The sequence below is a fragment of the Colossoma macropomum genome, unplaced genomic scaffold, assembly GCF_904425465.1.
Source record: "Colossoma macropomum unplaced genomic scaffold, Colossoma_macropomum, whole genome shotgun sequence".
In the NCBI taxonomy this organism is placed as follows: domain Eukaryota; kingdom Metazoa; phylum Chordata; class Actinopteri; order Characiformes; family Serrasalmidae; genus Colossoma; species Colossoma macropomum.
In genome coordinates this window covers 2497830-2524192 of record NW_023494791.1, presented here as the reverse complement: position 1 = coordinate 2524192, position 26363 = coordinate 2497830, and the positions used below count along the sequence as shown (strand labels likewise).

The 26363-nt window shown below is 41.2% G+C and overlaps 1 protein-coding gene across 6 annotated transcripts in view; it reads right to left on the bottom strand.

Moving 5' to 3' along the window:
- Positions 1-26363, bottom strand: part of LOC118810103 (arginyl-tRNA--protein transferase 1) — a 188267-nt gene that overhangs the window by 59678 nt on the left and 102226 nt on the right. For all 6 annotated transcript variants that reach the window (XM_036573645.1, XM_036573641.1, XM_036573642.1 and 3 more), the window contains 2 exons: positions 24761-24942; positions 14770-14869 (listed from right to left, as the gene is read on the bottom strand). In XM_036573645.1, coding sequence (XP_036429538.1) covers positions 14770-14869; positions 24761-24942 — 282 coding nt within the window. The remainder of the gene's footprint in view (positions 1-14769; positions 14870-24760; positions 24943-26363) is intronic.

Below are 26363 nucleotides of genomic sequence, written 5' to 3'. Positions count from 1 at the left end.
TCAAGCTGTGATAATGTGATATGCCATATTGCCAACCCTTACGCCAGACCCTAAACACCACCACAATGATCTTGAGATGATTGTTTCCTTCACTTGGCTCTCTGAATAAACAGGAAGCGGTGGGGAACACCTGGCTGAGGGAGAGCCAGAGGGAATCTCTCGGCAACACTCTGGAACGTTCTCCCGCCAGAAGCCCACAGCACAGCTCATTCCACTCCATTAGAGCCATTCAGCAAGCTGGAAGCAGGGCGCGGGGAACCGGGGGCCAAGCAGCCATTAGTCCCCCCAGGCACAGAGTGAAGGCAGTTAGGGCCAGGAAGTCACGTCTCAAACTGGACAGCACACTGTCCAAGCTGGACTGGAAGAACGGAGCTGGCTAACACTCGACTCCCCTCCTGGAGAGGCCACAGCCAGTGCCTTTGTGTCCTCTGAAGGGAGGTCGTTAAAACTTTTGGCAACGGGTTTGGCTGCGCTGGTTTACTATGTGACACTGTTTTTAAAACATTACATACATAACTGGTAATAAAGTTGTATTTTCTTTAGATGAAAATAAGACTATTGACGAGGCCAAGTTTAGCAACGTAAGCTTTATAAACATTGTGGAAAAATGGCCATAAACTGACTGACCAAACACTCTTACAGCTTTGGGGAAAAAGTGTGTGAAAGAGACTTAAACTTCACACTGGAAGAGGATGAATTGGCCAGAATATATCTAAACTTCAAAATAACGTCTAGAGATGGTCGAGTGCGTCTTATACAATTTCAAATTCTGTATCAGAGGCCATATTACAAAAAATACTTAAATCTGAGATTTAAATCTGCTTTGTTGTCATGATAACTTCAGCTAAGATTGAAGTTAGGACAGAAACTATTAAAGAACAACAGCTCTTAAGTCTATAATCTTATCTTATTTCCAGATAAGAAAGACAACGCCAGAGCGTCTTAACTTCTGTTTTAATCGTCTGTTTCTATTGTTTTATGCAGTGTCAGGCAGCACAGTTCACTATAACCAGCATAATGATGCTACATTTATCTACACTGAAAACGCTGCTTTGACTTGTGAGGTTTTTTTTAACAGCGTTTTTCAAGAACTCAGACGCTGCAGACTCGATCTCCACCGTCCCTCTGATTACCTTCGTGTGTTAATGTTGATGATGAAATATTACAGTGATGGTGGTGAATAATGAGGAGACGGAGCTGAACGTGTGTCTGTTTATTAGGAGGAGTAACGTTAGCGCGCTCGGCTAAAGCGTTTGGGAAATGGAGACTCAAACTGGGGAGCGTCAACATTCCAATAAACAGCTCGAAGCGCTGCCACAATATTCTCAACTCTTGGTTTATCGCGCTTTAGTTTTGTTTAACCTTTTATGCATCAGTAACGGTAGCTAACGTTAGCTCTCTGGCTAACTAGCTTGATTACGTGTTTACGTTTCAGCTGTGCGCGTATGGTCGGTTGCTAGGTAACAGACACGACAGTTGATTGTCGACTTCAATCGAGTTAGTTAAGATTTCCTAACTTGAGATCAGAAAAGATGCTGTAAGATAAGATAAGATTCTTAAATTAAGATCAGATTTCCTTCTGTAATACGAATTTGTGAAAAATCTTATCTTGACCTGTCAGATCTTAAGACAAAATGATAGGACTTTTTTGTAATACGGCCCCTGGTCTACTGCACCCCTACCAGATTGCATAAGCTTGGTTTAAAGGATAAAGGATACGGCTGAGTTGGTACTGTGAGTCTGAGGAGGGGGACTTTATTCATGCCATGTGGCCCTAGAGTTCAGGAATTCTGAATGGCACTTTATGATTATATTTGTGAAATATTAGGTCATCAAATTCCGTTTTGCCCAAAACGTTTTGTCATAGGAGACCCCTTAGTGCTAAAAGCCAGGGACAAGTATTTAAAGATTTGGATTCAAACCAGTTTAGTGATTGGTAGGCAAATCATCCTTAGGAGGTGGAAGGAAGTGGGTAGTCCTTCATTTCAGGAATGGGTTGCTGAGATGAGCAAAGTAGCTGCATATGAAAAATTATCATTTTAATTGTTTGGGCATTTAGAAGTGCACAGATGCACAAATGGGGCAAATATTTATGAATTATAGAGTTCTTAAAGATGAGTACTGTGGTGTGACTCCCCCCCAAACCTTTGTTGCTGTTGTGTTTTTTTCTTGTGTATCTATGGTTATCTGTATGCTTATACATTTAATTGAGTTTGTTTATATATATTTATTTATTTTCTTATTTTTATTTGTTCATGATGCAGATCCTTGTACTGTACTGGATTAGGTCAGGTCATAAACATAGTACCGACACAGTTGGGGAGGGAAGCCATTGGGTAAAGGCTTGTCATGTTGTTGCTATAATACAAATACAGGTGCTTTTGTGTGAATCTAAGATAAAAATCAATAAAAAATAAAAATACTGTAACAGGGTAAGACATGGTAATCAAGCCCCCAGTAGGCCACACCATTGTGTAAAAGGTATCACTAAACAGGCACTCTGCAGTTCTGAAAAGCTAAACTGGAGCACTTCGTATGTCCCAGTTAGTCCAGCCAACTTCCTACTGCAGCTCTGTAAGGAGAGTCACTCTTTCTGTATAATGTTCAGTTCAAACCAAACCACCAAATCTAAACAACAGAAACTTGGCTGGACAAACATGCACATGCAAAGAGCTTAAATTTCAAGAAAAACATAAATGAGATTAAAAAAGCGACCTGGTTCAAAAACACTGAAGCAATCAGACAAAAAACTGTACTGCGCACATACTGTAAGTAATTTGCTGTTCTGGCTCTGTTCTTCAGATTCAAAATGAAAGGATGACTCTGAGGATGAAGAGCAGGATGTCAAGTTGAATTTAACGACTATCCACATCTATGGCAACCTCTGTATAGGTAGTGGCCCCGTTTGAAGAGGCCATAGGTAATTGAATGCAACGTAATCTTACATGAAATGATCATGTTTAGTATATCACCATTTCAATGGGTCATCTGTCCCTAAGAACTTGTGCTACAGACTTTCTGTACTTTCTTTGCACTTGTGAGGGAAGCCACAACAATCCCTCTGAAGGAGCTACAGAGTTCAGGGGCTGAGACTGGAGTGAAGGTGCGCCAGTCAACGATATCTAGAGCTCTGAGGCTAGAAAGAAGCCATTACTGAAGAAAAAACACATCAGAGCATTACTGGAGTTTGCCAGAAAGCACCAGAGTGACCCAGATAAAATACGGAATAAGGTTTTATGGTCAGATGAGACAAAAATTAAGCCTCTGGGTCAAAATTCTAAATGCTAACAATGCCCATTCCTCAACAAACACCAACCCAGCAGTGAAGTATGGTGGTGGCAGTATTATGTTATGTGGATGTTTCTCCTCAGCGGAGACTGGACATCTTATTAAAACGAAAGGACAGATGAATGATGCAAAATATGGGAAAATACTGCAAGAAAACCTGTTTAAGTCTGCTATAGAACTAAAGCTTGTGAGAATTAACTTTCATGATTAACTTACAATTCTAATTAACTTTCTAGGACATTTGATAATTTGTTGATATTTTATTCTATATTGTTTTAAACACTGGTTTGTGGCACTTTATTATTAATGTCGTTGCTGTCCAACGAAAAACAAGCATCTCCAAAATAGTAGCTTTACAGGAGAGGGCAAAAACGTTCTTTACTTTCAATGTAAGCTAATGGAAAAAGTTTTTATTGTAAGTAATTTTGGAGCATTTCTATTGGTCCAATCATCATGAGATTTTCACACAATGTAAAGGATGACTGCTGAGCTCAAATGATGCAGAAAAGTATAAATCACAAAAAATGGAGATACATGTTTTTCATTGGACAGTGACGATTTATTACTTATTTAGGACCTCCATTCACATTATGTATTCCACCACTGGGGATGATAAATAATATAGCTCTTTGGATTTATGAAATGCATGATTATAAATGTGAATGAATTATTATTATTATTATTATTATTTCCTCTAGTTCCACAATTATGGAGACCTTTTAGTAAGTCAAAATAAAAGAGTAAATCAAAATGTATTGTCCCAGGTTATTTCCATTGTTAACTGTTATGTCTTTAATTGATTCGTTCAGATTTTTCAGCTTCATGATGGTCTGCGTTACTGCCGTTGACCTTCTTCAGCCCTTGTGCTGAGACTTAACAACAACAGCCACATCTAGACTCAACTCTTGAGTATAAACTAATGGCACGATTGAACAATCAACAGTCTGACTGTTCCTAAAATACGAGGTGCTCTGATTTCCTGTATGACTTACCCAACAGAGATGTGCATCCCCTCAAATCACCATTGACTTTCTGCACTCTAACCTCACAGTCAATGTTTCATTTCAGATCTTTTATGCAGCAGGAGATCCAAAACAGCCCAATTACTTACAGACTGCTCTGTACTTCTGAATTATTGAACCGCCTCAAGTGAAAGTGTTTGGCCACTGCCAGGAGTGATCCGCATGAAAATGCCTTACGCTGCCAGCAGGTCTAAGCGAGGGAGTACGGAGTGTTCGCCTCGTGCTTAAAAAGAGGCAAGCGACTCTCGAGCGAGGGATTTAGGGCCTGCTGAGAGCCTTCCAGCGGGGCTCAAGTATGAGAGCCGTGGAGGCTTTGATGAAGGAACAGCGGGTGCTGGGCTTTTCTCGAGGGCCGGGCGCCCGAGAGGACGGCTCTGAAATGGACGCTCTGAGAGGAATTTCAACAGGGCGCTGTGGGGGCATCTCCAGAAGGCCACAATAACGCATTAATGAGCGACTGAAACGCGCTGGAAAGCCAGGCGTGGGTGTGTGGAGACGTAAAACGGGGAACCCCGTCACCACGGCATAATGAGATGAGCGAGCGCGGCCGTCTCAGATCTGAAGAGAGATTAGCACAGAGGAGCTGCGGTCAGGAAGCGGGAATGAGTATTTAATGAGTACATAGTGCAGTATAGACCAATCAGTGCTGTTTGTATTAGAAAAATCACATTTCAAAACAAAAGTTCAGACTTTTCAAGAGTCAATTTCATTAATGAGGACCAGCAGCAGGTCGGATTCCCACAACGCTGACCGTACTATCAGTTCAGGCACTGAACAGTTCAGACTTAAAGTCAATCTGATTTAAAAATGGACCTGTTTTACTTTGTTTGTTTATGTTCCTGGTCATATTAAGCATAATTCATCATATCATCATTTAAAGGCTTATTCTGTTTTTTTCTTCTATAATTTTCCTGTAATCAAAAGTCAGAATGTGCCTCCACATCCTAACTATACACTGTTAGAAATAAAGGTTCTCTGCAGGTACAGATGTCAGACAAAATAAATATCATGACATATCGTAAAAATCATTATGATATTTAATTTTGGCCATATTCTGCACTCTAAGCTTAACTTAGCTTTACTTTTTCATTACATTAGATTGCGAAGCTATCAGAATACACTGTGCTCAGTTCTTTTAAATGGTAAATGGTAAAATACCTTAATGATTCTTAAGGTATATGACTTGATGATCATTAACCAAAGTCAGATTCGAAATAAATCCTAACTTCACAACTTAAATTCACAATTCAAACTCTGATCAGGGCTGTGTTGATGTCTTAGAGACAGGGGTGAAGCCATGGCAACATAAACAAACCCAAGGAAAGAGGCAGCTTTCTTTTGCCTTTTTAAGCTTTTATTTTCTGGCAGTGATCACATTTTGGACCTGTGTGGAAAAAACTCTGACGGCCTGCAGGTCAATGACTGCTGTGTTTGTCAGACTGACTTCACTTTGTTAGAAAATCTCTGCTTCAGTTTCACTCTATGTTGTAGATTTTGTGCATTTATGTGCAGTATGCTCTTCTTGATGCATTTAGCATGACATTTTATGAGATATTATCGCTCCCTGCTGGGCTGGCTGAGTGGTTTTTGCCTCAAGTTCAAGTTCAAGAGGCTTTATTATCATTTCAGCCATATACAAGTACACAGTGAAACAAAACACTCCTCCAGGACCAGCACAGGAACACAAGTGCAAAACAATACAATATACACAGTGCAGACGATACAGTGCATGTGAAAGACTTACAATAAACACAAAACAGAACACAGACAGTGTTCGGTACTGAGAATTCTAGTTGTGTGGATGAACATATTTCTGAAAACTGAGAAAAAGCATTTTTAAAAATATCTGGACATGTACGGGCGGGGCCTCGGTATAATTCCACTGTGTCGGTCACGTGCAGTATATTAACCCCTGTGTGGTGTTCAGGTCTGTGGGACCCATTTTCAATATTTACCAAAAGAAAAATTGATGTGATTTATTATTATTTCAGCCTCAGATTCTTGTCCTTTGCTCATTTTCTGTGAAGAGCATATAAAATAACCCATTTTCAGTGTCTTCACTCTGTTCACCCCCCACACATTTATATTACACATGTGGTGTTGGGTGAACCTGCGGGGAGTAAAAGTGTGGAGGTGCTGTGTCCTTCACTCTGTTCTCCTCCTGCATGGCCTGCTGTTAGTGTGTGTGTGTGTGTGAGGGTGGACAACATGGACAGGCTGCTGACTGGCTACAGCTGCTAAAGGAGAACCCTACGCTGGACACTCGTGATATTTTAAACATCTGGTATTTTTATATAAATTGTTATGGCTGTATTGATTAAAACCAATAATGTGGTGGGTCCAGCAGACCACTGAGTAACAAACACACTAAGACCACACAAGGGTTAAAACCTTATAAAATGTGCATCGCAAAATGGTAACTTTTTAGGAGAAGGAAAAAAACGTTCTTAACGTTGAATGGAAGTTCAGTAAGTAATGTAAGTAATTTTGGAGCATTTCTATTGATCCGTTCATCACGACATTTTAACACATTTTAAAGGACAAGGTTTTGTCCTGACATTGACCTTAAAACCACAGCAACTTCCCCAAACTGGCGTAGAAGAAACAGATCAGCTTCTCACTTTTCTCTCAACATTCCAGGCACACAGCTCTGCGGAGCGGAAAGCAGTACAACTCAGAAAGAAGAAGACGTATAGGGGCCCAATCATGGCTTGAGGTAAAAAGGATAAAGGTGGGGAAAAAAAAAGAAAAGCATTCACACTTTTCCTCTCACTCATTCTCTCTCACAGCACTGCAGAGATCAGCAGCAGCGGGAGGCTGAAAGCGCCCAGGGGCTCCCCATTCGCCGCAATGCAGAGACGCTGGCGGCTGAGAGAAAGTATGGAATGATAATTCTGTCGCACATACGCACACATGCTCGAAGATACAACACGATAACGAGCAAATATCATTCCTGACAGGGGATAACTAGGATTGAGCTGAAAGCAGAGAAGCAGAGCTGTGGTAGTGGATGAATGAGGGGATGAAAGAGCAGAATGGAGCGAGTGAATAAAGGAGGAGATGAATGGCTCGTTTCTTGGCACGGTTTAGAAGTTTGGAGGCCTTTTAAAAAGTAGATGATCTGCAATCAGAAGGCGTTTCGGAGTTCTGCGAGCGGAGCGCCCACAGCAGACGGAAGAGGGAAGTGCTCAGGGAGCGAGGGAGGGCGGGAGGAAGAAGAGAAGGAGAATAGGAAGTCCGTGTGGGGGGTGTGCATGTGTGAGAGACGCACTCTCGGGCGACTCTATGAACAACAGTAGCAGTCTCTATCCTGACCTCTTCTTCAACCGCTAATGGCTTCTCCAGTCTCGCCTGCTCCCTCGCTCACTCTCTCGCCGCACCGGGCCGATCTGGGCCAGTCCATCAGTTTTATTTACATTCTTCTGCTCGCTCGGCCACTGTATAAGAATCAGCTGTTCGGCGGATTTTCCTCGTCTCAGCGGCGCGATGGCCAACGTGTCCTCAGGCCGGCTGCACCTGCGTTAGTACTTACTCGGTTCCTCCAGACGTCCCCACTGTCCCCCTGCCCCTCCCCCTGCAGGCCTTCTTTATGGTCCAACATGGTCCTCAGTGACCTGTTCTCTTTACACACAGGCCAAGCAAATGGCTGCTCAGTCACGCTAAAAGCTGGACAAGGGCTGCAAGATACGGACATAAAATCTGATGTTAAAGCAAAGTTTCTGGAGATCAACAAAGACGATATGAGAAGCGATACTTTATCATTAATCATGATTACAAAAGCAACTGCGCAAAAAAAAATTAATAAAACACTCTTAAAAAGTTTGCATGATTAAAGGGTTCTTTGCATCATGAAATGGTTCTTCAGACTGACGGAAAATGTGCTTTAGATGGTTCTATACAGATTCTTTTTGAAAAGGGTTCTATATAGCACCCAAAAGAGTTCTTCTCTTTGTTACAAGCTTGACACCATAACAACAGAAGAACCTTTCTGGATGCTATATAGAACCATTTTTGAAACCATCTACAGCGCATTCTCCATCAATCTGAAGAACGCTTTCATGATGCAAAGAACCCTTTAATCATGCAAAGGGTTCTTTGAGTGTTCACATTTTCTTTACTAAAGAACCCTTAAAGCACCATCTTTTTTAAGTGTACAACTTAGAACTGCAAGCATGTTTTTTAATGCACAGAAAACTTTTATATTTGATAAATTATGTAACAAAACATCACACTATGCTTTTCTGAGCATTTGCTGTCCGCACTTCAAGAACAACAGAGCAATATTAGTCCTGTTTAACTGGCTTTAGTGCAGCGCAGTATGTTGAATAAGTATCACTGTATTCATAGTTTTGACGATTTTATTAAAAGTGGAACTACTGGGGCTTTTTTGTCTGATCTAACTTATAAAAACTAAACATAGAGATGCTCGTTGCGCATCTTGAAAACATCAAGTATATTATACACCGATCAGGCATAACATTATGACCACCTCCTCGTTTCTACACTCATTGTCCATTTTATCAGCTCCACTTACTATATAGGTGCACTTTGTAGTTCTACAGTTACAGACTGTAGTCCATCTGTTTCTCTGATACTTTGTTAGCCCCCTTTTACCCTGTTCTTCAGTGGTCAGGACCCCCATGGACCCTCACAGAGCAGGTACTATTTGGGTGGTGGGTCATTCTCAGCACTGCAGTAACACTGACGTGGTGGTGGTGTGTTAGTGTGTGTTGTGCTGGTACGAGTGGATCAGACACAGCAGTGCTGCTGGAGTTTTTAAACACTGTGTCCACTCACTGTCCACTCTATTAGACACTCCTACCTTGTCAGTCCACCTTGTAGATGTAAAGTCAGAGACGATAGCTCATCTGCTGCTGCACAGTTTGTGTTGGTCATCCTCTAGTCCTTCATCAGTGGTCACAGGACGCTGTTGGCTGGATATTTTTGGTTGGTGGACTATTCTCAGTCCAGCAGTGACACTGAGGTGTTTAAAAACTCCAGCAGCACTGCTGTGTCTGATCCACTCGCACCAGTGCAACACACACTAACACACCATCACCACGTCAGTGTTACTGCAGTGCTGAGAATGATCCACCACCCAAATAGTACCTGCTCTGTAGGGGTCCATGGGGGTCCTGACCACTGAAGAACAGGGAAAAACGGGGCTAACAAAGTATCAGAGTAACAGATGGACTACAGTCTGTAACTGTAGAACTACAAAGTGCACCTATATAGTAAGTGGAGCTGATAAAATGGACAATGAGCGTAGAAACAAGGAGGTGGTCATAATGTTACGCCTGATCGGTGTATGTTTGTTCTCTCATTGGGTGAAGGGGAGGGGTTAGGGTGACTTTCTGCTGGGTAAAGCCAAACGCCATCATGGGTCGACTTTTTGGGCAGCCCTGTTCTATGTTGTACTGTAATTATATTTAAACTATATTCACGTTCTATTGCATGAGCACAGGAAACCACAAAACTGTGATGGATGTCTAGATACATAATAACTCCAATGGGAATTACAGGGATTCAGTCTGACTGGAAATAAGTCCAGCTTAAAGCCTACTTAGGACAATGTCAGGGTGATATTGGACGAAGGCCAAAGACAGCTGTACATGGACTGACAGTGGCTTCTCTGAGCGTCCAAGAAGTGCAGCACATGGCTAGCTGGCTACTCTTCATGCTAGGCTAATGGCTATTGGCTAACCCCAAGAGACTGGCTTTTCCTTCTACTCTCTTTTCCCCGTTAACTCAGTAAAATCTAATGACGCCCCTTTGACAATAAACTGGACTGACCTCAGGCTGCAGCTCACTATATGAGAGGTGAGGGAATCAGCATGTTTTACACTGTGCGCCATGTTATCTCGTATAGCGGTATAACGGGAACGAATGTCAACCAGTATACCAGATGAACAGATATCACCCACTACTACTACTTCATTTTAAAAAGTAACAAAAAAAAGACTCAAAACCAGATGGTCTGGATTTATGTATTTGATTATAACTGTGCCCAGTTTGAAGAATAACTGAAAACTTTTCACCTTTTCTTCTATTTCACATTATGTAAACATCTAACACCTTTCATCAATTTATCACTCGACTGCCTGTTCATCAACTACCGCTTCCACACTTCACTCAAAGTGCTCCAGAGCGTCTCACCCACTTTTTGAACAAGGCAAAAACTTTTGCATTTCCACACCCAGCCAAACTCAGCCCTCGGCCCTCAGTACAAGCACGAAATACACGCTAATAACAAGCACAGGGCAGCGCAGGTTCTCTGACTTAAACCACATAAAACACAGCTCATAAAATCATCTCCGGTCTATCTTCCAGGATCTCGAAGTCGGCTTGCTTCAGGAGGTTTCCTGGTAGAGTTTTTTACAGGTTAATAAGTGATTTTGGCCGAACAACGCAAAGTCTGTTTTGGCAATAACCCCTGACTAAAGGGGGATTGGGAAAAAACGAAGGTGTGCTGACCGGCAAGAGACGTCAACAGAAGTGAAAACTTCCCAAAACCTACCATAGCGTGTCCTTACATCTGGCACCTCTGCCAAAGTGTACAGAGGATGAAGTCTGGAGATGCACACAAGCCATATAAAAACAACTGGAGTGTATTGTGAATTCTGAAGGGACTCTGCAGAGGCTCGGATCAAAGCGCTGGAGATTCCAAAGAAACGTAGAGTGAGCAAAACGTAGTGCTGCAATAGGCTTGTGCAACAACTGCAGAGGTACTGAGAGTCTACAGGGAACACTGGGAAAGAGAGGGCGCTCAGAAACGTGCTTGGAAAAACACCAGAGATGTGCATTCTGACAAGTCTTGTCATTCAGGTGTCTGTAAGAGTTAATGAAGAAATATTCGGAAGAAAAATCATGGAAGAAAAAAGGAGATTATGGCTGATAATATCACAAAAAATAATGGCAACTTTACAGGAGAAAATCAAAAAACTTTTTTATTCCAAGTAATTTCAGAGCATTTCTATTGGCCCATTCACTATAAAACTTTCAGTAAATGTAAACGGCAGCTGCTTCGTTAAAATGAAAGTTAAAGTTTGAACACCTCCAGTCAAGTTAGAAGTTTTTTTTTTCATTTTCCAAGTGAAAAATATGACATTTCAAATTTCAGTTTAACATATTAGAAAAAAAAGAATATACATGGCTGCTCTCTGTCACGTCTTTTTCTGATTTTTTCTTTATAAATTATTTAAGAACATAACATAAAAAATACACAAATACACACACAGGGGGAAAAAAGAGAATGGCAGTGAACAAAGCGGTAGGAAAAGGGTTAAGATAACTGTTTTAAAGCTTGGATTACACCAAACAGAGTTTACAGTAGATTTGTTTGCTCTGTTAATCCCTGCAGTATTACATTCTAGACAGGCTATATTATAAACAGAAACAATCCAGAATTGTTTTAAATTGATATCAGGTACAAACCACAGCTGCAGTATGTTTTTCTTTGCAGCCTGTCATCGGTGGCCTCCTCTGAGTTAAAGAAAATCAGTAGCATGAATCATTACTTAACAGGAGTGAACAAGGATCTGCGTCAAGAGTTATTTTTGTGAGATTACTTAGCTCACGAACTAAACGCTTCCAAAGAGATAAAACAACCGGGCGAACATGTGAAGAAATGCACCTTTAGAGTGGTTCTTACAGCTAGGGTCTGACTCACGCTTCATTAAATACTGTTTATATGGTGTACAGTACAGTCTGTGAATAAGCCTGAAGTGAATGAGTACATGAGCTAGATTTTTTGAGGTGATGCAGAGATTAGACTGCATGATTTCCCACACAGGAAATCACATGTTTTGTTGATTTTTTAAAGCTGGGGTTACTCTACACGGCTGATTTTACCCCTGATTCTCAGTCTGGTTGAGTCTGAGCTGGTCGGCTCTTGTCTGCGGATTTCTGGCTCAGCTGGAGTCGACAGTTGGAGAGAGAGTCGAGTCGTGTCTGAGGGACGCAGATGCTGATTTTTGGCCTCCCGATCGTGTTTCGGACCAGTCGGAGTTTATCAAACAAGTTTGATTTTTTCAGCCTGACTCTGAGTGAAATCTAGTGTGAAACTGATCGACGACTCAATCTGAACGGATTCCTGCAACAACCAATAAAAACTGAGAGAGCCAAAGAAGAAAATACAGCAAGCAAACAAATAAAAATGGTGAAAGGTCACTCACGTGTGGATTGAAGCTGTTTAATGAGCTGAGTTTAAGGTAAAACCTCTAAAAATACCACTCTGATCACATTTTAAAATCCACGATCCTCACTTAAACATGTTTACCTGCTGCTTCTTTACCGTGTCAGCGCAAACGGCAGAGAAAACAGCAGCAGCTGCTCCATGTTTGTTTATTTGCATCTCCTAGTAATGTGAGAACGTGAGAGCTCGGTGAGTTCGCGGAGTTCGCGCGAGTTCAGCGAGCTCCATTCGGTTCAGCAACAGCTTAGAAGTTGAGTAGTGTGAGATCTCGAATTGTTTAGTGTGTGATCCCCAATATTTCAGTCGCCCCAAAAACCAGATAGTGTGAGATGGCCAGTCTTTATAAACTGTTCAGACAGTAAAAGTCGTGTAGTGAACCCAAAGCTTAGGTAAAACCTAATTAACACATCTTCTACAGAGACACACTGCACATTTTAAAGCACAATTACTGTTTATTTTACATGTTGGTGGGAAAATAAAAGATAAAATGTGGCCTGTGTAAAATTCAAGGCACATTTTATATTGTATGCACAAGTAATTAGACCAAGAGATCAAACTTTTGCATACATTTGCTATTTTCATCAAAGACGAATATAACTCAACTCTAATGCAGCAAACTGGTCTCTGCTGGAACGTGCTGCTTGCTTTTGTGAGTAACGTTAGCCGCTCTGAGAAGCGAAAGTGTGGCACTGCAATAACTAAAGCGCTGACACGGAACGAGTCCAAAGGGAGCAGCAATGAGAAAAACAGACTTTACCAGGTGCGAATCGGGAGCAGAGGAGGATTAACACCTTTCACAGGTGTTCACCGTCACCTACTCCACCACAGGACATGAGCCCCAAGGAGTCCGCTCTGGTTCTAGAGCTCGTGTTCCTGCTTCACACGCAAGAGACGCTGGATCAAATGTTTCAGGCCAAACTTACATGTGGAAATCTGTTTCACAGGACTGTGATCTGAATGATATTTCAATCTGATGTAATATGATAAAACTTTATTCGAGTTAATGTCGTTAGCAGGCATTGTTTTGCATTTACCGCAACAGCCACAAAGACCAAAACAAAAAACAGAACAAATTCCTTGTGATAAAAAAAGCCCAAACAAATTAAGTACAGACTCGAGAAGACCATCAAGTATTAATGACTGGCCTGTGGAATAACACTGAACAGCTTAGAAGCTGCAACAAATAGACCTCTTACAATTAGTTTTCACTTTGGCGCACCTCACATAATGGCCCAGAAACAAACGTTTAAAAGCGGCGAACAAAATACAAAAAGGACGCTGTATAACACGGCGCAAAACTCAGACACCGCCCGTCATTTATTTAAAGTCCAGTAGAAATTACTCCCTTTTTCAGGAGACATTTCTGAGGAGATTAGATACAAGATAATCCGCTTGCGTAAGGAAGGAGACAGACAAAGTGAAAAAAAAACAGGAGTTTCCAAAAACTGATTAAAAGCTTCAGAGAAAATGGGGCCCCTAACAACCACCTGGAAGACCTGGTCAACCCCAAAACTGCCCCCATCAGATAAACAGCCCTTAAAGCTTTCATCTCTGAGAGAGAGGAGAAAATCAAGCTGCTTCAGATCTGAAAACATCCACAGGTGTTTCTGTCCATCCTTCCACTGTGAGAAGACGACTCAGCGCTGTGGGTCTGAAAGGATGTGTAGCTGATCAAGAAGAACCTCACTGAGAAAAGGAGACGGACACATCAAACAAAGAAGCTGAACGATGGACTGACCGCCCCAGAGTCCAGACCTCAACACCACTGAATGTGTTTGATTACTTCAGAAAATGATCAACCAGCTTCTAAGACTGAACTTTGGAGGTGTGTCTGCAGATTCTTTGAGGAGCTGAAAGTGAGTCTCCTGAAAAGAATGGAGGCTGGAATGAAGGGAAAGAGTGACTCACTGAACACTTAATATGTTTTCTGCTTTTTTCCCCGACTTATTAGATTAATATCTCACACTTAATGGCTGTTTTGACTAGAAATTAAATAAATGAGAAGGTGGGTCTCCGACTTTTGCACAGTACTGTAATTTGATTGTTCCATAACGACTGTTATGAAGAGAAATGAGAAGTTTCAGAAGAGCTTGTGTTTCGTTTCTGGCCAAAGAAAAATGAGAAACCTCTTTTAAAGGGTAAGAATATCACAATAATATCTCGTGTAATGTGGATGTGGATGTGATGTGGACACAAGTCAGAGTTCCACAGTAGAAATGTGTCGGGAAGCTGCAGCGAGGCGATACGAGGAGAACTGAGGCCTACCTTATAGCGCATCTTGGGGCAGGAGTGGATGTAAAAGCCCAGGTAGTAGTAGGACAGTTTGGGCGACTGCTTCTGCAACTGCCTGGTGAAGGCGATTTCCCTAAAACAAGAAAGACCAGAAGAGCTTTGGTCAGTTTCACATGCAGGGGTGGCCAGTATGGTTAACAATACGGTATCTGAAGACGTTTTCTTCATACATGATATGTATAACGATATACTGTTTTTCTGAGGCTGGATAACTTGGAACAGACCATTCACAACTAAAATAGAGGTGCAATATCAAAAAAGTCCAGTGACCTCTTTACTCAGTGTTACTGTGCATCACTACATCATACGTTTTTACTGAACTGGGGAAACCTGATTTAGCTGCAGCACCAGTGAGCTGGAATTCACTAAAGGAGTCCCTAAAACTCGCTCACTGGTGTCACTCAGTCAATCAAACTTTTAGTTTCTAACCACCTTCAGACAGCCTGGAACTGTTTTAGTTGAGTTTAAACTTTTCTTTCTCTTATTTATTTATATATTTATATTTTACTTTAATATTTTATTTCAACTGTTGGTGTATTTGATGTTAATTCTTTTACTCTTCTATTTTAGTAAATCGCTGAATGAAACCTCATATCTCCACAATGGTAACTTTACAGGAGAAGGAAAAAACCTACTCTACTTTTAATGTAAGTCAATGGAACCAGACTTTTTTTCCCAAGTAATTTTGGGCCGTTTTTTTGGTCTGTTCATTATGAAATCTGCATATAATGTAAAGGGTAACAAGTATTTTCAAATTATGTCAGAAACTGAAAAACGACAAAAATGGAGATGAGAGGTTTTGTTCTGACAGCAGCGAAATAATTAGATTTTTCCAAAATTGTAGTTTTCTTGTTGCTTACTTTCTAATTTGGTTCTTTTACTTATATTTTATTGATATTGTATGCTTAGTTTCTATTTGAGCTGTTATTTTTTACATTTTTAATTTTTTTTTATATAAATCTTTTTTTGATGATTTTCATTTGTTTTAGTTGGTAAATTTTCTTTGAACTTTTTCAATCTCTGTGTAATTTGCTTGGCTACACTGTAAGTGAGTACTGAAACCAGTAGGTAGGGAATCAGAGGATGTTACAGAAACACCAAAACTAAAAAAAAGTATATTTTGAACCAAAATGACATTTCAAAGCCAAATGAAGTCTTTGGCCTGTATTAAAGTTACAGCACGTTTTATATTTAGATTCATTTTTTTACAATATGTTACATTTAGCAAATAAACAGAAACTGTGCACTAAAATTAGCAGAAAGAAGCCATATTTAAGTTTATTCCCTATAAGTTTGTTTCCTAAATAAACATAAATAAATACAAATCATTTAAAACCAATTCTGCGCTATGATACTCCGGCCTCGCACACACTTGAGGACACTTCATCTACACTACAGCTTTGAAGGGTCTACAAACCGGCCTGGAAAAACATTCAGGAAAACGCTGTATGAGTAAAACTGAGTTAGACCGGTTTATTTAACCAATTAACTAGAGTCCTGCACCTCTGAGTAGAACAGCACTGATAAACACGACCGTTCTCTGTGCTGTACTGTCCAGTCTCACAAACAGAGTGACATCTAGAAGAGTTACGGGTTTCTGGACGTCCTTTATTACATGCATTATGCCAGACCACGAGTACAGACTGGAGAACCACCGTGCTCCCCGCTCAGCCGCGCAGCTCAGGCAAGAGGAGAGGAAAAGGCAGAGAGGAAAAGGCAGAGAGGAAAAGGCAGAGAGGAAAAAGGCAGAGAGGAAAAGGCAGAGAGGAAAAAGGCAGAGAGGAAAAAGGCAGAGAGGAAAGAGCAGAGAGGAAAAGGCAGAGAGGAAAAAGGCAGAGAGGAAAAAGGCAGAGAGGAAAGTGCAGAGAGGAAAAAGGCAGAGAGGAAAGAGCAGAGAGGAAAAAGGCAGAGAGGAAAAAGGCAGAGAGGAAAAAGGCAGAGAGGAAAGAGCAGAGAGGAAAAAGGCAGAGAGGAAAAAGGCAGAGAGGAAAAGGCAGAGAGGAAAGAGCAGAGAGGAAAAAGGCAGAGAGGAAAAAGGCAGAGAGGAAAAAGGCAGAGAGGAAAGAGCAGAGAGGAAAAAGGCAGAGAGGAAAAGGCAGAGAGGAAAAAGGCAGAGAGGAAAAAGGCAGAGAGGAAAAGGCAGAGAGGAAAAAGGCAGAGAGGAAAAGGCAGAGAGGCAGAGAGGAAAAAGGCAGAGAGGAAAAGGCAGAGAGGAAAAGGCAGAGAGGAAAAAGGCAGAGAGGAAAAGGCAGAGAGGAAAAAGGCAGAGAGGAAAAGGCAGAGAGGAAAAGGCAGAGAGGAAAGAGCAGAGAGGAAAAGGCAGAGAGGAAAAAGGCAGAGAGGAAAAGGCAGAGAGGAAAAGGCAGAGGGAAATTTAAACATCATCCCAGACTGCACTCAACGAGCTCTCACCCTCTCTCTCCTGTCCCTTCTCCTCAATTGCAGCCCCCCCGGCCCACCCCCTTCATCACGCATTCTCCTCAACGTGCTTCACTTTTCCATAAATAAATTCTCTCCTTTCAGCCTCTCCTCTCTTTTGTGCTGCATTTCTTATTCTCACTAAAACACTCTTTCAGCCCTGCCCAAAATTAGGGGAGCGCTGCTTTATTTCCCCAGCGAGAAAGGAAAGAGGGAGTGTGAGAGAGTGAGGGAGAACAGGAGCCGAGATGAAAAGGAGAAAACAAAATAAAAATACCACGATATATATATATATATATATATATAATATATATATATATATATATATAATCCATTTTTAATCCTTTTCAGTTTTTGACATATTCTGAAAATACCTGTTACCCTTTACATTGTGTGTAAATTTCATGATGAATGGACTTTAAGAAACGGCCCAAAATGACTCGGAAAAAAGTCTGGTTCCATTGACTTACATTAAAAGTAAAGTAGGTTTTTTCCTTCTCCTGTAAAGTTACCATTTTGGACATACGAGGTGTTCTTATATGTGTGTGTGTGTGTGTGTGTGTGTGTGTATATATATACATATAAAAACATATAAAAATATTACAAAATTAAAACAGAAACGTGGCCTAAAGTTACGGCACATTTTATACTGTATGTTTATTCTGTTTGTACTGTTTCTGCAGAGGAAGTTTTAACTTCCTTTCATTTAGAAAATCAGCACATCATGTGACCTTCATTAACATCAGAATACATACAAATAACATTAATACAATAGGTGGTGATTTTATGTGTGTCAGTGTGTTTGTTCCTTCGAGGAAACCTGGTATTATTTATTTATAGTTTTCATCAAACGCCTGCTTTATCTAATCAATACTTCATTATGTTAAATCAGCTGCTGCTGATGGAATTTACTAAACCTATGTGATGTCTGGAGGAGAAATCTGGAACCAAACTGTGTTCTTAAAACTAGTCCACAAGACATCAATGACCTTTTTAAGTTACTTTTTAACGGTATTTATGTTTATTTGCATGTACTTTAATGAAATACTAGGATTTTACAAATAAATGCACAGTTACGGTCCAAACAAAGGGCTTTTAACAATGTGCTTAGATGTCTAAGACTTTATTAAAGTATATATATATATAATATATATTATATATATGGGTATATATATAACCCTACAGTGAATATTTGGCCTCACATTAAACACAAACTAGCTAGAAAGAGAGATAGAGAGAGCGAGAGAGCGAGAGAGCGAGAGAGCGAGGCAAAAATAAAACAGATATGGGAAATAAACTATGCCGGAGTGAAGGGAGGGGAGGGGGGGAATGGAGGGGAGGGGGGGGAGTGAGAAAAGAAAGAGAGAGCGGGGCGAGGAAAAGAGGAAGGGCAAACAGAGAGGTGCTGGAAGGTCAGGCGCTGGCTGCCAGGTTCCTGCGTTCCCAGCCTCTCCTGACAAAGCCTGCAGAGCCATGAATGAGGGCCGCCGATCAGGAGAGGCTCGGAGACCCATTCACAAAAACAGAGCGAGAGAGAGAGAAAGAAACTGCGGGGTCCCCCCTCTCAGACCCCCCCGGCCCCCCTCGCTCCGTTCTGGCAGCAGCTTGAAGCCCCCCATTATCTCCTCTTCAGCGAGCTGACACTCCAACACAAGCCAATTATGTCCCAGCGCCTCACTGCGGGCGAGGGAGCAGCTTCATACTAATGCACACGGGCACGCTCGCTCGCTCTAACTCTCTCTCTTTTTTCTCTCTATCTCACTCACTCTAACTCTTTTTTCTCTCTATCTCACTCACTCTAACTCTCTCTCTTTTTTCTCTCTATCTCACTCGCTCTAACTTTTTTCTCTCTCTCTCACTCGCTCTCTTTTTTCTCTCTCTCTCACTCGCTCTAACTCTCTCTCTCTCTTTTTTTCTCTGTCACTCACTCTCTCTCTCTCTTTTCTCTCTATCTCACTCTCTCTATCTCACTCACTCTAACTCTCTCTTTTTTCTCTCTATCTCACTCACTCTAACCCTCTTTTCTCTCTCTCACTCTTTTACTCTCTAACTCTCTCCCTCTCTATTTTTTCTCTATATATCTCTCTTTTCTCTGTATCTCACTCGCTCTAACTCTCTCTCCCTATCTCTTTTTTCTCTTAATCTTTTTTCTCTTTGACTCTCTCGCTCTCTCTCTCACTTGCTCTAACGGTTGCTCTCTCTCTCATTTTCTCTCTGTTTGCTTCCTCAATCCTTAATTCTCTCTCTTTCCCTCTTTTTCTCCCTCTAATTCTTTTGCTCTTTTCTTCTCTCTCTCTCTTTTTTCTCGCTCCTTTTCTTTCTCTAGCTCTATCTCTCGTGCTCCTTTTTGGTCGCTTCCTCAATCCTTAATTCTCTCTCTTTCTCTTGCTTGCTCAACCCTTAATTCTCTCTCAAGCACACCCTCTCTCTCTCTTTCTCTGACTCTCACTTTCTGTCTAGCTCTCTCCCTTTCTTTTCTCTCTCTCTCGCTCTAACTCATGCTCTCTCTCCTTTTTTCTGTCCTTTTTCTCACTCCTTTTCTTTCTCTTACTTGCTCAATCCTTAATTCTCTCTCTAGCTCACTCTCTCTTTCTCTTGCTCTCAGATTCTTCATTCTCGCTACCTCTCTCTGCCATTCTCTCTCTTTCTTCTCTCTCTCTCTCGCTCGCTCTAACTCTTTTGCTCTCTATCTCTCCTTTTTCCTCTCGCTCCTTTTCTCTTTCACTCACTCACTCTTTTCTCTTGTTTGCTCTCACTCCATCACAGTCTCTCTCTCTCTCTCTCTCTCTCTCTCTCTCTCTCTCTCTCACTCCTTGCTCTCTCTATCTCTCTCTCTCAGACTCTCACACACATTACAAAGATGACGATAGGCAGTTGTATGTAGAAGTTTAGGCGCCCCTGGTCAAATGTACATGTTGTTGTTGTTATTACTGTTTATTTACTGCATTTAACATTTTGGGAAAAAATCACAAAAAGTAGCAAAAAAAAAATTAAGGCACATGTAATATTTTATCATTTTTTAAATTATTTTTAAATTAATACTGTGCACCAAAATTCCCAGAAAAATACTATATTTGAGTTTGTCTCCTGTAGAAACACTTCTTTTCACTCAGAAAATCAGTGCTCAAACTGGACTGAAGTCTCAAAGGTTTGGAATCGATGTTTTCATTAATAAAAACCTATTTTGTTGCAGATACATGTGTGAAATGATTCTAATATGAACTGTAGTACTTTACAACTTTACAAGTTTCACCTTTAAATCCACCCTTTGAAATCTGCAAGCTTTTACCTGCAACACAAACTCACTAATCAATCACTTTCATCTGTGGCGTTGGCATGGAGACAACCAAGATGACGGATCGGCTGCGTCCCAACAACTAACGCAAACGACAAAAGGATGAGTTTGTCGTCTGCTTCGTCACGGATCACATCCACATCTCCAAAATCAGCTCCAACCGAGTTGTGGAGATCTGAGTTATACATGAAAACTCTGAAAGTTTGGCTCCTGAATGAAGCAGTGAAGCCCTCTGTGCTCATTTCGCTTTGCCTAAATGGAAAATAGCCCACATAATGTCATCGTTTCCCAATTTGTGAGGAGCAAAGGATGTATTTTTGTGCATTCAGCCCATCTGTTCGTGAATTTCCAAGAAAAACACAATCATGTCTTTTATTCACATCACGTTTGGCAGGCAAATCGCCTTAATGGGTAGAAAAGCTTAGAAAAACGATGAATAACTGACAATAAACAGATAATAACTTAGAAAGCCAAATAACATCAATAATGATATTTATAGTTATAACAGAATTAACATCCAGAAAGCTTCATATTTAAAAAGCGGTGATCAAATCTTGAGGCAGATAACTTGAAAGAACTACTAAAAATAATAATAATAAAATGTTTAATAACCTGTTCCATCTAAATTTCAAATACTGATCATGTTTACATGAATAAAATAATGTGGCGCCTGCAGAAAATCATATTTTGGCAGTAATTCATCCAACACTTAAAATGAATCTAATAATGGGAAAAGTATGAGTCACTACTTTTTTACTTTGTTATTGAATGACACTCCTTCTGATACTTGCTGGTTCTTCGATATGTTTTCATGTAAATGTGAAACAAACTAGATTTTCGTCTTCATAAGTGAGCAGCTCAACTTATAAAAGTGTGTTTGAATGCTGTGTGTTTATTGTGTCAGCTGTGCAGGACAGTTTGATATGAAGAAAGCTGCAAGTTGCCTGTTTTCTCTCTGCACAGCCGTCTTTGTGGAGAGGTGTGAACTGTTTTTCACAGCAGGGGGTTCTCACCCCTCTGCTTTCACCCCTTATTGCTCACTAGCAGCTCAACACTGAGTCACACCATTCACACACAGAGAGTCCGAGTTCATCTGATAACTTCATTAATAATTTCATTATGTTGCTTAAAAACATCAGAGTTTCTAAGTGCACACAATTATTGCATGCACTTACTAATCCGATAACTCTGAAAATCTGATTTTGTCAGTAATCTGATCAACACGTTTACATGCACTTGAGTAATCAGATAATGGGGAAACTCCGGGTCTGCATGAGTCAGACAGTTATTGGATTTCTGTTTTATAAGCAGCCAATAAACTCACAGAAGACGTGACATAAACGTAACATACAACTCGAACTTCATGCTGCCATTTTATCTGAAAATATGAAGATACATCTAGAAGATGAAGAATATTTAAATCCTTAATTTCGTCAAGCATGTATTTGGTTTCAACGTCGCTCCAAAAGCATTTTGCTGCGTCTCGCGGTGACGCTGCTCGCTTATTTCCGGTACCGCCGTCTGTTTTCACACATGCTCAGACTGAGAAATCCGAAAGAAATCAGAGTAAGAGTTTACAGCACTGAGAAATCTGATTACTGAGCTAAAATCCAGCCTCTTTACTGGATTTCCAGACCTTAATCTGATCTAAGAAATCAGAGTGTGCTGCTTACATGACCATTTAAATAATAAGAAAACTGCAGAAATCCGATTATGATCAGATTATTGGGTGCATGTAAACGAACTCTATTTCCGATCCGCCGGAGAAACGGCCACAAGGTGGTCAGCAGGAAGAGGTTAAATAGCATCACATCCTCTCCGCAGACTCATTTACACACTCGATCAATCTCTGTCTCCCAACTACACACTCGCACAAAGCAGCTGACCCATGTGGCCGACACCAGCTGCGCTGGGCACAACAGAGCTTCGGGCCCAGAATCCAGTTCTCCCTCTTAGAAGGCCTCCTCATCCTCCCTCCCTCTCTCTCTCTCTCTCTCTCTCTCTGCCTTTATGTCTCTCGCTGGAGCAACTGAGGCCTCCCTGCACAAACACACACATCTGCCATCTATAGTGAAGTATAAGCTAACATATAAGATTCATTTGAGCCCAGATGTGCACGGCCGGGAGACGCAGCTCTCTCTCCGTTGACATATAGGACACACAGCTTGTGGAGGCTTCAGTTACCTGAAATTCCTCCTCCAGATCAGAGCTATTTTCATTCCAACCCTGGGTAGAACATGGTTCGAAACATTCTGATGCTAAAACCACCACTTTATCCCAACCAATCAATACATAAATACATAAATAAACTGCCTGCTTTATGGCAGAACAACAAGAGCATGATTAAAAAATATTATTGTGCAAGAACTCTGTTAAAAGCTTCGCAGCAAGAAAACAAAAACACACTAAAAATGAGTTTTTCTAAACAACTTCTCACTTAAAGAGACAAGATAAAATACTGCTTGTATCTTTGGAATCACCATCTACAGCAGCTCAGTTTCATCTCAAAGTGTTTTCATTCCTCAAAAAATCAAAAACAGGGATGAGCGGCTCAGTCAAACCTGATATCTGATCCCCCATTTCAATAAAACCAGGATTCTTAAGGACACAGATGTGTCAGGTCACCAGACACAGCATTCAGTGTCTTACTGCTGCTGTACTAAATTAAACCCAGATCCAGGTTTCAGATCCACAGTAGATCAATTGTGGCCTGAAACTTACACCGAGAAAGGCAGGAGAGCTTTAATCAGGCCTGATGTTTTGGTCTGAATCCGAATACAGTCAGAGAATTTTCTGTCCGAACCTGATCCAAGCCCAATAAAATTCTGTCCAAACCCGACCCAAACAGGTCTATCATGTGCTGAATAGAACATGACAAGAACGCACCGGTTGCTGTGTGATGACAGGGATAAATACAATATAAAACAATATCAATATCAGCTATAAAAGCTGTATGAGCTATACGCTGTAAAAATAGTCGTCCAAAATTAAGTTTAAACAATTCATTTGTGAAAAAATGCTTTTGAACAGCATCTCAAATGTTTTTTAGTCTGGATAAACTGTCCATTCTGTGCTGTTCTCATGCCGGCTGAGGAAGCTTCACCTGTTTAATCATAAACCTCTATTTCTGCACATAGAACAGGCTATACAACATAATAAACACATAACGTCAAAATATTTTTGGCCAAAAGAATCAAAGGTTCTTTTGTCTGCACTAAATTGTTCTTTCCTGAATCAATTCACTGTTTACCCGTTTTCTCTGAAGCGACTGGGACTTGCAGACTCTGTGTTGAGTGGGTCGCTCCAGCATGCCAGATTAGAAACGATTTAAGGTGGTGAAAGTAGTGAAGAATAAAGTAAAGAGTTAAACTAAATCAGGAGGAAATGCAGATAAATCCTGTTAGAAGTGGGAGGCGGGCTGTGAGAACTCAAACATGAAACTTTAACCAGACAGATATTCGAGAAATGACATCTGAACCTGCCAGAAACCAACATGAGTAGTCTGGTCTCGTCAGGTTGGGACAAATATTTCATATCTGAAGTCTTTAAGACAATCAGCTGAATGCTAATGTGCTCAGCTGACGCTACAACTGGCCTCAAAGTGTTTCATCTACTACTAACATAGGTCATCTACTACTTTCTAGCTGGAAAACAGGTTTGTAAAGAGTTAGTTAGCCGATATTAAACGTGATAAGTTCAATTATTTAAAATGTTTTACATCTTTTTTTCATATAACAACACCAAACCCATACTACAACCACAAAGCATGGTGGAGGGTGTATAATGATGCTTTCCTCAATGCAATCACTTTTCAGTCACCAAAGAACCAATGAATTCTTCCTTATATTACAAAAATTCGACACAAAACATCAGGGCATCGTCAGCGATCTAAAACTCCGCACTGGTTGGAATGGGACACTCTGTTGCAGCCTGAGGTTGCAGGAGCTTAAGGTCACCAGGCCCAATGCCAAGTGTGGGCTAGAAGGGTCTAAAGCCCCCCAGCATTGGGCTGTGGAGCAGCGGAATTGTATTCTTTGGAGAAATGGTGCTCCATCCAGTACCTTTGGGATGAGTTTGTGATCCATAACTGACCATCCAACATCAGTGCCTGACCTCACTAACGCTCAATCAAATCCTCACAGCAATGTTCAGCATCTAGTGTAAAGCCTTCCCGGAAGAGTAGAGGCTGTTACCGCAGCAATCAGGCCTACAGATGAGTGAGACGTTCATAGGCAGGGATTATCAGCCCACCTGAGAGCAGAGTAGGAGCCCAGTGAGAGCGAGGCGAAGTCCGGGTGGTAGTAGAGGTAGACTGAGGAGACGCAGCTGGGCAGGATGTCGATGACCCCCACAGCAACTATGCGGCCGTCCAGCCAGTACTGCTGGTGGAAGGAGCCGTATCCTACATCAGGGCCATCAGGTGACGTCTCTGCCTGGAGAGAGAGAGAGAGAGAGAGAGAGAGAGAGAGAGAGAGAGAGAGAGAGAGATTAGAATTTCTACACATATACAAACATTCATGACGAATAAACACTGAAATGTAACCATCCATGGTTTCATCCTGAAGACCAGCAGATTTTGGCTGTGTGTTGTATGATGTGTGCATATCACATATAATCATATACACAATGGATGATCAGTCTAAGGCCCAATCCCAGTTCACCCCTCACTCCTACCACTTAGCCCTACTCCTCCATACTGCGTGTTCACGTCTGGGGGTAGGGTGTCCCGAATCTTGTTAAGATAGAGGGGTGAGGCGAAGTGTTGGGGCTACATGACCCTCCAAACGGAGGTTTTTCAGAGACTCAGAAACAGAGAGTTATGAGAAAAAAAGAAAAGCCGGGAAGATGGAGAACAAGAGACCAAAGAAACCCACAGATGTGAGAATTTTCTCCTTTAAATAATTACTATAACCACTGTAGTATCTTAGTTTAACGCTGTTTCAGTGTATTTTGGTCCTTCTCTTCAAAACAAGCATAAAAATCATTAGTAGTGCTGATGTCTCGGTAGCTGGCTAAATTTCCTGTTCCACTTCAAATGGGGCAGCAGTTGCATTCTGGTGCCTCAGACGTCAGAAGAAGCTGGTGAATATCTGACTTCAGTCAGATATCAATGAAGAATTAGTGATGGGTGATAATAAATAAATTCCCCCCTCTTTGAAGGCATATGATGCCCTAAATGTAAGTAAAGCCCAGCAGTGAGGAGCTGAACTTTACCCTCCTCTGCTGTCACTGCAGACTGGCAGGGTCGCCTACAGAGCAGCGCTGGTAGCTGTTAATGAAGTGATGCTCTTTTTATTTGAGGGTCCCATTTCAGAGGGAAGATTTCAACCACTACCCTCAAAAACAAGTGGTAGGAGTAAAAATAAGAAATAGGACTGGGCCTGAGTTTATTTATATAGCATATTTTACAACAAGCATCGTTACAAAGCAGCTTTACAGAAAATCTGGATCCCAATGAGCGTCGCCAAGGGTGGTAAGAAAAACTCCCTATAAGCAAGAGGAAGAACCAATGAGAGGAACCAGGACTGAAAAGAAAGAGGATCTCATCCTCCTCTGGACAACCCTAGATAGCAAACAATAACACAAGAAGAGAGATATGAACGGAAGATAAGCTTTCACAATAATACATAATATTGAATATAGATAAAAAAAAGAAACCAGCCTGTCATTGGACAGAAGTGTGCAGATTAAGCAATGATGACCGTTAGAGGCTGATCAGAGTAACACTGAGAAACAGGTCTATGAAAATCACTGTTACCAGTAAAAACCAGTAATTACTGTTAGAAGCGACTCACAGAGAACCATGAACGTCTGTGACTGTTAGAGCCTGTAATGATGATCTGTTGGTATGAAT